The sequence below is a fragment of the Aegilops tauschii genome, chromosome 3 (assembly GCF_002575655.3).
Source record: "Aegilops tauschii subsp. strangulata cultivar AL8/78 chromosome 3, Aet v6.0, whole genome shotgun sequence".
NCBI lineage: Eukaryota > Viridiplantae > Streptophyta > Magnoliopsida > Poales > Poaceae > Aegilops > Aegilops tauschii.
Window position 1 is genome coordinate 107,328,431 of NC_053037.3, and position 14,863 is coordinate 107,343,293.

General features: G+C 46.5%; 1 protein-coding gene across 2 annotated transcripts; it reads left to right on the plus strand.

Annotated features, from left to right (window-relative positions):
• Positions 1–3,622: 3,622 nt before the first annotated feature.
• LOC109777810 (serine/threonine-protein kinase 54) lies at positions 3,623–8,119 on the plus strand. Of its 2 annotated transcripts, none has more exons than XM_020336372.4 (4): positions 3,623–4,441; positions 5,353–6,648; positions 7,115–7,570; positions 7,671–8,119. In XM_020336372.4, exons 2-4 carry the CDS (start codon positions 5,659–5,661, stop codon positions 7,905–7,907), a joined length of 1,683 nt encoding a protein of 560 aa, XP_020191961.1. In that variant the 5' UTR covers positions 3,623–4,441; positions 5,353–5,658; the 3' UTR covers positions 7,908–8,119. The 2 variants fall into 2 exon arrangements, with proteins under 2 accessions (XP_020191961.1, XP_073366184.1); XM_073510083.1 differs by having other exon boundaries at positions 3,765–4,606.
• Positions 8,120–14,863: the final 6,744 nt, after the last annotated feature.

The following is a 14,863-nucleotide window of genomic DNA, read 5'->3' on the forward strand; positions in this document are numbered from 1 at the left end:
TATTCCACGCCGTGTGTCGGCACCCCTCCGCCTCTAGTTTACTCCTCCGCTCTAGATCGTCGCGGTGCTTAGGCGAAGCCCTGCGGGATTGCTTCACCACCACCGTCACCACACCGTTATGTTGACGGAACTCATCTACTACCTCGCCCCGCTTGCTGGATCAAGATGGCGAGGACGACACCGAGCTGAACGTGTGCAGAACGCGGAGGTGCCGTGCATTCAGTACTTGATCGGGCGGATCGCGAAGGTGTACGACTACATCAACCGCGTTGAGAAACGCTTCCGCTTACAATCTACGAGGGTACGTAGACACACTCTCCCCTCTCGTTGTTATGCATCTCCTAGATAGATCTTGCATATGCGTAGAAATTTTTTGTTTTCCATGCAACGTTTCCCAACACGCAGCTCTCAAGAGTAATAGGTACAAGAACTCTAACTCAGAACTACTGTGATGCTAAACCATGGTCTAAGTTTGGGCTCTTGATTTTTCTCTCGGTGGATCTTAAACTCAAATCACCCGGAGAGGGGTTGCTCAAATCAATCTTCTCGGAAATCTCAAGCGGAGCAGCCAACGGACAATGTTGGAGCGGGGTGGCTATTTATAGCCGCAGCCTTCCCTGAAGGGAAAAGACCAAATTGGACATCGGGAGCAGCCAATGGCTGAACGACACGAGCATAACGGTAACATTGCTTACGGAGTAAGTAATGCTAACTCCTCAGTCTGAAAGATATCTCCCGCAGCACGAAGAACAACGTCTACTGCTGCTAGGTAATCATTCGGAGCATAAGGAGATTTCTCTCGCATCTTTCATATATAGGTTTTGGGCTAAGCTTCATAGTGGATCTAAGCATCGAGAACCTATACCCCTCTTAATAGTACGGAGGTCCTATGACTCAAATGAACAAAAGAAGAAAGACAAAAAGAATACCACGTCTTCAATTTGTCTTCGACTTCCGTTTGCTGTAGTCAATTTCTTTCAGACAACAATACCGAACCAAATGCTTTGCTTCAGCATTAAACTTTCAAGGGGTTAATTCCTTCACAACAATCTTCTCGCATACATATCTTCAACAAATGTAGCTCGTTCTTCTCTGCAACACACATATACTTCGGTGAAGTTCCTTGAACTTGCCACCGGATACAACATTCTCTTCGGTTCTGTATGGACTATTTCTCTATGTATGCACTAGCAAACAAATCAGTCCATACCTGTTTCTGTCAACAATCTCCAAAACATAGGAAAGGCAGATATTGCATCAACACACACCTACTGGGATTATCTTACGAAATAATGTACGTGCTGACGTGGAGATTAGGGGTTAGGCAATTAAAATCACGTGGTACTAGATTGAAAATTGGGGTGGTGTGTTTGGAGGGGGTGGGGTAGATTGGTACTAAGGAAGGATGCCAGTGCGTAGGCTATTTCCGTAGCTTGTCAACCGCAAATTTTGCATTTTAGATTTCTTGGCAACATTCGGTTTCCTTGTAAACCTAGTACTTATATACAAATCGAGGAGTAATACTAGAGTTATGAATCTTCTCTACATATTTTACGGATTATGGTTCGGTGACAGTTATTGTTTGGAGATTAAATGGGGAGGAGGGGCCCACCTTATGAAACTCGGGGGAGGGGAGAGAATTAGTTGGAAGCTTCCGTAAAACATATGTAAACCGTCCATGGATATAGTACTAGGCTAAATCGATTCCCAATAAATTCCTAGTTTTATGTTGCATGGATCCAATAAAGTCGTGTCAAAAAGATGAACAATGCAAGAATTGGTTCTTTACTCCTGAATAGACTTCTATAAATATCGGTTCAAGGATGAATACATAGTACAAAAAAAGCAGGAGCAGAGATCAACAACACCATCCTCTATACCCAATATTTTGATATGTGTTTCATAGTTGTTTTTCATTCAAACCATATTATTCCAGCCCATCCATTTTAGTCACGTGTCGTTTGTTGAATCACTAAATGTTCCACACCAATGGAGGTTGTGGTTATGTCGTCATCTATGACTACAAATTTGTAGCATTTGTGTTTGACTACAAACGCCGACCTCTGTATCCTCACCAATGTTGACCGAGGGCTTCTTCCTCATCACCCTTGATCCTAGCGTCTTCGCTGGTGCGACACCATGCCACCAGTCGTTGGATATTGGGTGTAGGGGTCCGATAAATACACATGAGCATGCACACAAGTATTTCTCACAGAAGTAGAGGTCAGCAACATCGGGTTTTCTTGTAAACCATCTTTATAGTTGTTTTTTCATGCAAACCATCTTCTTCTAACCCGTCCTTTCTAGTCACGCGTGGTTTGTAAAATCATCGAATGTTCCACGCACCGAGGTTGCGATTGTGTCGTCAATTCTTACTACAAAATTATAGCATTTTGCTTGGGCACAAATGCCAACCTCAGTATCCCCGTCAACATTGGCAGATGGCTTCTTCCTCGCCACCCTTGCTCATGGCATCTCATTTTGACCCGTGTGACAATATGCCGCGAGGTCTCTAGTTACATAGGGAAGTGAGATCATGAGCACAATTATTTCTCGCACAAGCAGAGGTCGACACTCGACACCGTAGAGTTTTCTTGTAAACATGCTATTATAGCATATATGATTGAAGACTCTTAGTAAATTCCTACTTCCTTTGTACCAAAATATAAGACGTTTTCGCACTTTAATTTGAAATGCAGAAACATTTTGTATTTTGATATTGAGCTAGTAGTTTTTATCTTATTCCTTGCCATAAACAGTAAACTACTACTAGGATCCAGCCAATTCTTACTCTTGCTCGTATAACCCCTAAACAGACTTTATAAGTATCAGCCCAAGGATGAATACACATTTTACAAAAAGGAAAGAAAGAAAGAATTCTGACATACATAATCCTACATGAGCAAGAGCACAAGTATTTCTCGCAGAAGCAGAGGCTTCCTTGTAAACCTTCCTACGTTTATGCCACATGGATCCAACAAGCCGTGTCAAAAAGATGATCAATTGCAAGAATTGATTCTTCCTTTGCCAAAAACAGTAAGCTACTTATGATCCATCCAATCCCCACCCTTGCTTACAACCCCTAAACAGGGTTCATAAATAATAAGTACTCCCTCCGTTCCTAAATATAAGTCTTTTTAGAGATTGCAACAAGTGACTACATACGGAGCAAAATGAGTGAATTTATACTCTAAAATATGTCTACATACATCCGTATGTTGTAGTCTATTTGAAATGTCTAAAAAGACTTATACTCCCTCCGTTCCTAAATATAAGTCTTTTTAGACATTCAAATAGACTACAAGATACGGATGTATGTAGACATATTTTAGAGTGTAGATTCACTCATTTTGCTTCGTATGTAGTCACTTGTTGAAATCTCTAGAAAGACTTATATTTGGGAACGGAGGGAGTATTTAGGAACGGAGGGAGTACATCCTAAAAAAAACCACAGCCTCAGAAAAACAACAGTCCAAGGATGAATACATTTTTTTACAAAAAAAGAAAGTAACAAGAACCATGGCACACAGAATCCCAGCACAGCCAACGAAGAATCACCATCACCAATAATGGAAGCAAAGAATGTGGGAAAGGGAAAAGGAGGGGTCGGGGAGGCCGCCGAGGAGAAACACCCAGCAGCCTTTTTGGTGCAAAAAAGCTTGACATTCTCAATCCCGCAGTCCCTCTCCATCCACCCCTGCCCGCCCCTGCCACCCCACACTCCACAACGAACGAACAAACCGAGCCCAGCCCAGCCCTCCCCTACCTCACCTGGCTTGTCTCTCTCTGCTGCGAGTGCGAGCATTGACTCCCCCTCCACCTCCACCTCCAAACACTACTGCTTTCCTAATCTTGCTAGACAGTTCTCTGAATCCCCGCACATGACACCGTCGACACCTGTCAGCCCCCCCCCCCCCCCCCCCCCCACCGGGCTTCCTTAGCCGGTGCGGCGGTGCCCTTCTCCTGCCGTGCCCCCCGGGGACTTCTCGTATCACAGACGAGTCCTCCTCTGAATGCGGTGGAGCTGTTGGGGTAGGAGAGTAGTATAGTATCAGTAGTATAGATAGAAGAGCCGTGCGCGCTCGGGAGAGGAGAGGAGAGAGGCAGGAGTCCCGGGGCTGTACGGGGAGCAGCGTACCGCGTACGTACGCGCATCCCACCGGCTACACGGGCCACCGCCGCGGGTACAGGGTGTCAGCGGGGGCGGGCGGGCCCTTTTCTGTCGCTCTTTCTGGTGCGGGCCTTCAATGCGTCGTCCTGGTGGCTGCTGATATCCATCCGCCCTCCCGGACTCCTCGGCCGATCAGATTCGGTTCTGTTACTCGAGTTCGCCGCGGAAAGAGGGGAGGAGATAAGAGGGAGGAGGTTGGGGCCTGAGCCGGGAAGGCAGGCATTCTGATCCGGATTCAGCTCCTGCAACCTCTCAGCCGCCTCGAGGAAGGTTGGTTGGTTCCTCGCTCCTCCCATCTCAGATTGTTCTTCCTTCTTCCCCTTCTCCCTGGATGCTTGTTTGGAAAGTCGGCGTCTGCCCATCTTCATCGTAGTGTGTCCTTAGACGCGAGCTCGGCTTTCTTTCGGTGCTTCTCGATCGAGTTCAGCTGACAAGGCAAGTAGTTCGCTGTTTGTTTGCGGTTCCTTTTTCGTTGGTTATTCCTACTAGTAGTGCTCAAGGTTCGAGCGCTCTGCTCTAGATTGCTTTGGCCGGGGCCTCCCATTGTGCTCCTACCCGTCAGGTTCTTGATGCCGTCAGCGTGCAAATGTGTGCGAGGTCCGCGTTTGCTTTCGGATCATTGCCTTTTGGATTTGTCCAGTTTTTCCCTTGCTCTTTGTCGAGTGCCAGAAAAGTTCAGGTAGTGTTGCCGAGTCTGAATTTCATCGTCGGATGTTCTCCGGTCGTGGTTTGGGAAGTCATAATACTGGCGGCGTGTTGGGACTAATCTTAGATCTTGCTTTGCGCGTCTCTATTTTTCTTCGCGAGAATTGTTGCCCCATAATTTGGCTTCTCGTTGCGTGAAAAGTCGATGTCTTCACAGGAAAATCAAATGGTCTGGATGGTGCTTGTTCGGGTCATAATTTTTACTCTGGCAGTTTCTGTAATGATTCATAGTATGTCCAATTGTCAGAAAACCGCGTTATCTGAACTGCTCCATGCCTGTATTCCACTAATTGCATGAGAAGAAGTCAAATCATTATTTTATAATAATTCAAGTATTCAACCGATAATGATATATATTGTTTTGTTTTTATTCGCTGAACGAGACATTTTATATAAGCAATAATTGCCCATATAATACTACCGGTTGCGCACCAAGTTCAGCTCACAGTCTTTTCTTTCCTATTGTTGTATTTCAGGATACTTGAGAAGCCAGGCTGCTGCGGTTTTTTTTTTCTTCAACAAGTTTCAGGGATCTGTTTGAGACTGAACAGACCCTTGACCTCTTTGTGCAACACTCATCTTCTGTACAACTTGTGGCAAGAATTTGGCAGCAAATGGGTCGAGGAATCACAGCGATTCCTGGCCTAAGGTCTCTCGGACGCGTTTCTTGTGACTTCTGTTCGAAATTTCACTTCAACATGTGGTTCATGCTAATCCAAGCTTCCAAAGTTGGAATCTGATCACTTGTGACAGCGTTTCTCCGTCTCCTCAGTTCCAGCAATATGGACACGGAGAACTCCTGGGTTAGGAGGACTAAGTTTTCGCACACCGTCTACACAAGGGTTGCTTCCCATGGGGTGCATGTGGCTCCTCTTGGCAGAGATGTGGAGCAGAGACTTCAGAGATTTGTGAGTATGGGTAAGTCTGTGACGATGCCCATTGATCGAGGCAATGATGAAAGAGTGGCTGCGCTGAAGCATACTGCTAGTCTGCCATCACTCCGATCCTCACTCCAGCCTAATGAGAAAAAGGCCAGCAAGCAGAAGATGAGTTTGGAGATTCCTTTGAGCCCTCCGGCAAAGTCTGAGAAATCCAAGGCCCCAAGGGCGAGGAGCCTGGTCAAGAGCCCAAGCTCGATGATGCTCCTTAGCTACTTAAATAATGCACACACAAGTCAGGGCTCCAACCTTCGTCAAAAGGCTAATGGATCTCATCACAAGCTGAGATCCAAGTCCCCTCTTCCCAGCGTAGTGCCTTCAGATACATTCAGGGAAGCGAGGGCCAGCAGTCAGAGGTTCACAAGCCCTCCCCCGAAGCGTGTGGGATCTGATAAAAGTGTCTATGGCAAATCGCTGGGCAGGGAAGGGTGTGATATGGGTCCAAGCCCTGATTGGTGTTCGACTCCGGTGGTCTCTGATAAGCACAATTCTCAGAAGGATAGCTCATGGACCAGAAGATACTTTGACAATGGGGGAAGGAGGAGGGTTAGTGCAGTAGAGACTGTGAGGAGCCGTACAGTTAGCATGGCTCAAGCGGTGCAATCGACAGTTGATTGGGAACTTGATCCAACCAAGCTGCTTGTTGGCCATAGGTTTGCTTCTGGGGCACATAGTAGGCTATACAGAGGACTTTACGATGATAAGCCGGTTGCCCTTAAATTTATCCGCCGGCCTAAGAATGACGCTGGTGGGATAATAGCTGCAAAGCTTGACAAACAATATAACACTGAGGTCAATGCATTGTCTCATCTGCATCATAAGCATGTGATCAAGGTATAATTACATTCAGACTTTTCAAGATGTATTGTTTTTCTTATTTTATCTCTGGGCATAGATAGTGCAGAGTGTTTGGTTTGATTTTTTTCTTAGCCTTATAATGGTCATGCAATCTAATAAAATCACATGGGCACGTTGATGTTCCTTTTTTTGCAATAGAAAAATACTTTGAGGATATATCTTAGTTGAACTTTTTGTTATAATCAACTCATAATTGTCTGTCAACTTGTTATACACCTTCAGAAGAAGAAAATTAAGTTGATGTTATCTTAGGATAAGCACCGTTGCTATTTTCATTGTGCGCCGTGAAGTGCTCAAAATATTCATCAATAAGTTTATTTATTATATGAGCTGACCAGAGTCCATAATATTAGTGAATCATGCCTCGTTATTGATTAACCTTGTCTCATTACATTTTGTTGGTAACTTCTGATTTCATTTTGTTGGTAACTTCTTAATTCAGCTTGTAGCAGCTCATAGAGTTGGACCGGTTTATTACATTATTACGGAGCTTCTTCCTGGAGGTTCCTTGAGGTCATACCTGCACAACCCAGAGCACTGCCCCCTCCCTCTGGAGAGGACCATATCCATCGCTCTGGAGATTGCCCGAGGGTTGGAGTACATCCACTCTCAGGGAGTTGTCCACCGCGACATTAAGCCGGAGAACATCCTTTTTGATGAGAAGTTCGAGGTGAAGATTGCTGATTTCGGCATTGCCTGTGAGGAGACGTTATGTGATCTGCTAGTGGACGATGAGGGCACGTACCGCTGGATGGCCCCTGAGATGCTAAAGCGCAAGCCGTACAACCGGAAGGTGGATGTATATAGCTTTGGACTGCTGCTGTGGGAGATGGTGACCGGAAGAATTCCTTTCGAGAACCTCTCCCCGGTCCAGGTGGCTTATGCCGTCGCGAATAACGTAAGAGTTTAGTTACGAGTTTGAGTTTGCCTTCTTTGCAGAACGTAATCTGAAGATGTACGTGTTCTCTCCTTGACTAAATCCTTTGGTTTTGTTTCAGAACAAGAAAGCGATGGAACCTGAAGATTATTGCCCGGCAGCAGTGAGACCCCTGATTGAGCAGTGCTGCGCATTGCAGCCCGAGAAGAGGCCAGATTTCTGGCAGATCGTGAAAACCCTGGAGAAGATCCAGTCTGTTATGTCGCAGGGCGGCTGCCTGGACGCGCTGAGGAGCAGTGACCACAAGAAGGGGCTTAAGCACTGGATTCAGAAACTGAAACCATCACACGGCGCCTGAGCTCAGCCTTCTAGCATCGTTTCGACCGTTATTTTATCCGGTTGGGTATGCTCCCCTAGTCTAGGCCTAGCGTAAGATGATAAGCTTTTCGATTTCGTGTTTAAAATTCTAGTATGGATGCGGATGTTTATTAGGTGATCTACAATTAGTTTTTATTGCATTAGTAGCTGTATGCCACATATCAAACTTATATGTTATCTCGTTCGCTCTTACTCCTTGTCCCTGTCTGCTAAGCTCAGTCGCAGTGCAGATTATTCATATTGGTCGAAATCGTCGATAGAAGTTAGCCATGATTATTATCCTGCTCTTATTATAGAAGTCCCTCATCTAGATAGAGGTTGCCGAGGAAAGCCCGCTGACTGGCCAGCATTAGCATCATGGAGAAGGGCGTGGTTAATTAACGCAATTATTGGCACCTTTGTTCGTCAGCATGCCATTCTGACTCGTCATGGTGCTTTTGACCTGTTAGACGGCTACCCCGGTTGCTTTTTATTCTGTTGCGGGATGACGGCCCGGATTCGGGATATGTTTGTTTTACTGCTGCATTTCAGTGATATTTTGTTGTTGCGAGATGACGGCTCGGTTTCGGATATGTTTGTTTTACTGCTGCATTTCTGTGATATTTTGTTGTTGCGGGATGACGGATCGGTTTCAGATATGTTTGTTTTACTGCTGCATTTCCGTGATATTTTGTTGTTGCGCGATGACGGATCGGTTTCAGATATGTTTGTTTTACTGCTGCATTTCTGTGATATTTTGTTCTTGGGGGAGGTTGGTGATGAGAGTGTTCGTCCTGGCCGTCCCTGCTGGTGGCGCCCTGACGCGGAAGGAGAGAGGGCCTGGACGTTGTTGAGGCACGCGTTGCTCTGGCGGTTCCCTGGCCAGCAGTTGCGGGCGCGACCCCTGATGCCCACCGGGTGCACGCGTTTGCCACCAGCAAGCAGGTAGACAGTTCCAGGGCGGCGTGGTGCACCGGCCGATGGTTGCTCGGGGTGCCTGTTGTTGCGATTGCGCGTAGCTGGGCGGGCAGAGGTCTCATGCTGGTGAGTGAAGCTGAAGAATCATACCTTTGCGCGACTTGCCTGCACCGGCACCGGTCCTTGTGCTGTTTTATGCACCGTCCACTTGAACCACACAGGGCAGGGCAGGGGGGGGGGGGGGGGGGGGGGGCAAAGCTTGACGGAGTCGGAGAGGCCATCGTCAAGTAGCACCAGAGAGGAGCGGCCAGCAATGGCCACCTCCCTGTTAGCAGCATCCGATCCGGGCACATGAGACCTCAAGCAGTTCTTCATGAAGGCGTGCTTTTTTAACCTGGGTCCGGCGACATTTTAGCAGAGGAGGACTTCTCACAAGCCCCCAAAAGCAACGATCTCCTCCACGTACCTTTGTTGTTGTTGTTGTATTTCCCGAGCACAGGATCACACAGATCTAGGATTAAAGCATTTCAAGGGTGTGGTTCAGGAGGCTTGGAGCAAAGGTGGGAATCATGTTGACCCCTACCATGTTCACAAGCTGAGAAGGAGAGTCAGAAGAAGCTTAGGAAGTGGAGCAAGACATCTTTGCGCACACCAAAGTCGAAATTCACATGGCTCGAGGTACATGGTGTGCCACAAGAGTTGTGCTTGATCGTGCGTGATGCGTGAAAATAGTATGGATGTGCTTGATCGTGCGCGAAAAAGGCAAAGCTCGAGGATCACCGATCTCAAGGACGGAGATGCTAACACACGCTTCTTTCACATACGGGTCAACCATATAAGAAGGAAGAATTTCATCCAATAGCCTCAAGCACAATAGCAGGTGGGTTACCGATCATGATCACAAAAACCACTTCTCCGAGGTCACCAAACGTGGACGGCCCCGACACATTGACATTAATTGAAAAAATATCACGGCTTCCACTTGTGACCCCTCAGACCTTGGGCCGCCTTCTCGGAGAAGGAGAACAAACGAACTATCTTCAATCTTCCTAGTGACGAAGCTCCGTGCCTCGATGGTTTCTTCGGAGCCTTCTTCAAAAATTGTTAGGAGATTATCAAGGATGTTGTTATGCTCAGTGGCGGAGACAGGGGGGACCAGCAGGGGCCCTGCCCCCCCCCCCCCCCCCCCCCCTAACAGGGGAGATGTAGTGCTAATTTGCTGATGAATAGTGCTAAAATTAGTGATTAATTTCTGTCAAATGCATGTTTTCCATTGGCTTGGCCCTGCCCAAGCAGTTTTAACATCATTTGGCCCCGTTGATACAATTTTCCTGGCTCCGCCATTGGTTATGCTCGAGGCCAACCACTTCTTCAACTTGCATACTTGCAACCTCCATTGGCTTAACTCGGTGAACATTGCTTTCATACCAAAGAAGGATGGGGCGGAGAGCATTTCGGACTATTGCCCCATTAGACTCACCATTGCCAAGATTATTGCAAAAATGATGGCTACCCATCTTGCTCCTCACATGACAAGCCTTGTGTCCAATGCCTTTATAAAGAAGAGGAGCATCCATGATAATTTCACCACGACAAAACTCTGGCCTTGCTTTTCAAGCTCGACATCAAGAAACCGTTTGACTCCGTGAGATGGGATTTGCTTATTGATTGATTGAGGCACCATGCTTTCCGATCAGATTTAGGGCATGGGTTTTGGCTCTCCTCCCCACAGCCTCGTCGAGGGTATTGATCAATGGTGTGGTGGATGATCCGTTGAAGCATGGTCCAGGTCTCTGACAAGGCGACCCGCTGTCCCGCTTCTCTTTGTCTTGGCGATTGACCCCCTACACCACCATCTCAACAAGGACACGTCCCAAGGGCATCCACACCCTCTACGTGAGAGAACTCCAACCATTCGTGCCTCACTCTATGCCAATGATGATGCCATCTTTGTCAAGCCTACTAAGGAGGACATCCAATTCCTCGTGACTACACTTACCTCTTTTGGGGAGGTGACCAGCCTTGTTGCTAATTGCTCCAAAAGCCCAATGCCTCCCATTCAATGTGACAACCTTCGCATTGACTACGTCCTCCACCCTTTCCTAGCTATGCGCACCACGTTCTTGATGCACTACCTAGGGCTACCTTTGTCGGTCAAGTGCCTAAAGAGGATCCATTTTCAACACTTTGAGGATAAAGTCATAGGCAAACTCCCTCCTTGGCAAGGAAGGCATGTGGATTCCGCGGGTTGTATGTCCTTATTAAAGCCATCCTCACCGCCATTGCCATTTTACCATCTTATGCCCTTGTACATCCAATTGGAAGTTAGTAAGAAAATTGATAGTATCAGTCCCACATATCTTTGGGCGGGCACTCACAAGGTCTTAGGAGGCAAGTGCAAAATAAATTGGGACCTTGTTTGTAAACCCAAGAAGCATGGAGGCTTGGATGTGCTCAATCCGGAGAAGTTTTCTGCAACTCTCTGGCTCTGGTTTGAGTGGATGGATACCAATGAGCCTTGGATTGGTATGAGATCACCGTGCTCGGATGAGGATCGTGATCTCTTTGCGGTTGCCAGTCATGTCACTGTTGGTAATGGGCATTCTACTAAGTTCTACAACTTATCATGGTTTATTGGTTTGCGTCCTCGAGACATCGGGCCTATGATTTTCGACATCTCCTACAAGAAAAACTACTCGGTCCAACAAGCTTTATCCAATGACCTTTAGATTTCAAATATTGATGTTAGATGCGATCTAGGACGCCGCCAGCATAGACTTGGGGGGCCAAGAAGGTCTGGGGATGCCCATCTGCTCCTCCGGGCACCTTCCTGTCGTCAGGTACACGGTGGGCCTCTTGGGCCCTCCCTATGGATGAACCACCCCCGTTGTAGTACACCGTCAGATATGGAGGAATTCTCGTCGAACTTTTTCGTTGAGTTGATTGGTACGCCAAAAGGTCGATTTCTTTGAATTTGGAAATCTTTCCTTTTTCGGTGTTGGATTTCTCGGCTTTTGAAGTGGATTTTCCAATGGAAGAGATTTGTGGAGTGATCAAACAATTGTCGTCTGGTAAGTCACCAGCGTGGTTGGATTTCCGGTCATATTATTTCAATGTTGTTAGTCTATCAGTAAGGACGGTATTATGGTTGTGGTGAGACATTTGGTTAGTTGTGATGGATAGAGTTTTCATACTTTGAATCAGCTTTTATTTTCTTGTCCAGAAAGAAGGATGGCGTGAGCGATATATATGAGTGTACGCCGATTAGCCTTATTCATGGGTTTGCATAGATTCCCATGAAAGCACCCGCATTGCTTTTCGAGCCGAAGATGAATAATTTGACTATTGTAAATCAAAGTGTCTCCATGAGGGATATCACAATTCACTATTGACGGTACGTAGAATGGTCAATACCATCGGTAGGGTGGCGAACGCAACAGGAAGTGCTACAAAGGAGATCACACGAGGGGGTTACCTAGGTTTGGGCCCTTTGGGAGAGGTAATACCCTACGTCTTGTTTTTTATCTATATTCATGGTGGGGTTCCTCGTGCGAGGGATTACAACAGAGATGGTGTTTTTCCTACCGAAAGCATTGACTGCAGGTGCAGATGGGAATGGCTTTCCCTAGCCTTGTCTTGTATAAATACACAGGCTAGGGTTTACATGGGGGATTCGCCTGATCTTGCGCCGCCGCCATCTTGGCTTGCTCAATAAGATGGTCCCAGAGCTCTACCCGGGCCTCCGAGCTCCCTCTTGTCATGTAACATCCCAAATTTTCAATTTGGAATGTTATACATAGATCATTCAATGCATAGCATATTTTTATTGCATTTTGACAAATCCTCGATAAATCCTAAGCAACTCAAGGACCCTCGGAGAGAGTTGGGGATTTTCTCGATTTTTCATATTTGATTTTATCAAATAATAAAACGAGGATTTTGGTTTTAATTATTTTCTCTCCGGAAAAATATTTCACATTAAAATAAATGAGAGAAGAAAATATGACTTCTCCAAAACAATTGAAATATTGAAGGAAAAATATTAAAATCATACATTGGATTTTATTCGGATTTTATTTGCAATTTTAATTGCATTAAAAATATTGCACGTTTTCAAAACTGCATTTTGTGTCAAAAAATGTTCACCCTGTTCTAATTATTTTAACTAGCCGGGGAAAATTTGTTTTATCGTTTTTAGATTTTTATTTATTTTTCTATGAATTTTTCGGCGGAATGTTTTAAAAAAAAAATCGCGCCGCGCCCGACCGGGCCGAGGCCCAGCCGAGCGGCCGGCCCAGCCGCGCCGTCTCCTCCGCGAGCATGCCAGCGCCGCCGCGCCCGTGTCCGGCTCGGACACGCCGGAGCCCCGCCGCCTTGCCTCCTCCTCCAAGCAGCCCCCCCTCCTTATATACCCCCGCCGCCGCCCCCTCCTCTTACCCCGAGCCCCGCCTCGACCCGCACCCGCCGCCGCCGCCGGAGCCCGAGGAGCCGCCGCCCCGTTCGCCGAACCCCGCCGCCCCTCGCCACCCCGTCGCGGCCCCAAGCCCCGCCGCACCCCGCCGCCCTCGCCGCCCCTCGCCGAGCCCCAGCCGGAGCCCGCCGACCCCGCCGGAGCCCCATCCCGACGAGGTACCGACTCGCCGCCGGTTTTCTAAAAAAAACCGTTCGTTTTTAAAAAAAAAAACCTAGATTGGTTTATTTCTTCGGTTTTATTATTTAGTGAACGTTCACCGACCCGTTCGTTTTAACGAACGTGTTCGTCGGATTTTCACTGTTAACGAACGTCCGTTCTTTAACCGTTCGTCAGTTTTCTTTTTCGTCAGTTTTTCCGCGATTATCTCAGATCTCGATTTCTGATCGGATCTTCGTTTTCGTTTAACTTTTCGCTCGTTTATCGGAATCAGGCGATTCAAGCGCCTAGAGTTTCGTTTCGAAATTCTCTTTCCGTTTAACCTACTCAAACAAGTTTTTGCTACTGTAAAATTTGACCTAGATCCAGAATAGTAAACGAAGCTTGTTCTTTCGCCATTTAACTTTCGTTGCTTCTTTCGAATTGATTCTTTTTGCAAACCGGAGTTCTTAAGTTGAACTTTCTGGTTGGATCTTTCATTCGAGTTTTACCTGTGCATTAGATGAGTACTTATTGTTTGCTTGTTTGTTTGCGATGGAGTACCCGGAGTGTGCCGCTTGTTACTTCGAATCGCTAGGTTTCGCGGATCATCAGCAAGGCAAGTAACACTTTGATCATACCTTTCCATACCCAGTTTTTATTGCATTAGATCAATCCTCAAACACTGCATGGTTATGATCTAATTAAATTTTGGGTATTGGGAAGTAGTTGAGGTAGTACCTATTACCTGTTTTATTTATCAAACCCTTGGGAGTTACTTCTACGTTGCTACTATATTGCCATGCTATGCTCGTAGACGTGGATTGGGTTTGAGTGAAATTCATGACAGATGTGAGATTGTTAATAATGGTTTACTTAAGGTGGCAACTAAAACTCACATCTGGGTGGATTGAGGCACCTGGAGAACCCAGTGTTGTCTGTTTGTATAAGGACCGCCACCCAGGCTCAAAGGGATCATAAGATTATTCATGCTGGAAACTTCCGTGTGCAGCCACAAGCTATTATGGGCTCTAGCATAGTTGAGTAGGTTACATGATCTCTTGAAGAGGTGGGCTAGCAGATGTAGGGGAAAGTAGGTGTAACTGTCCATCCGGAGTAAAGAGTGATTGTTTCTGAAAGACTGTGTCTCGGTCATCTGTTTCTCAAACATCCTGTAGTGCGAGAACCAAGCGGAGGAGATCGAGTCTTGTGGGGAAAAGTGCGCAAACCTCTGCAGAGTGTACAAACTAATCATGGTTAGCCGTGTCCCCGGTTATGGACAACTTGAGTATCTAGTACCTTGATTATCATGTGAATCTCATCACCATGTTACTTTAATTAATTTTGTTGGGTTAATGATGACACTTAATTGGGATTGAGATGCTGTCAACCATCTCAATGTTTAACAACCACCATGATAGTTAAATAAA

Coding starts and splice junctions, on each gene's coding strand:
- LOC109777810 (XM_020336372.4), top strand. CDS start 5,659: ATGGACACGGAGAACTCCTGGGTTAGGAGGACTAAGTTTTCGCACACC. Junction 6,649..7,114: donor ATCATAAGCATGTGATCAAG/GTATAATTACAT, acceptor TTCTTAATTCAG/CTTGTAGCAGCTCATAGAGT. Junction 7,571..7,670: donor CTTATGCCGTCGCGAATAAC/GTAAGAGTTTAG, acceptor GTTTTGTTTCAG/AACAAGAAAGCGATGGAACC.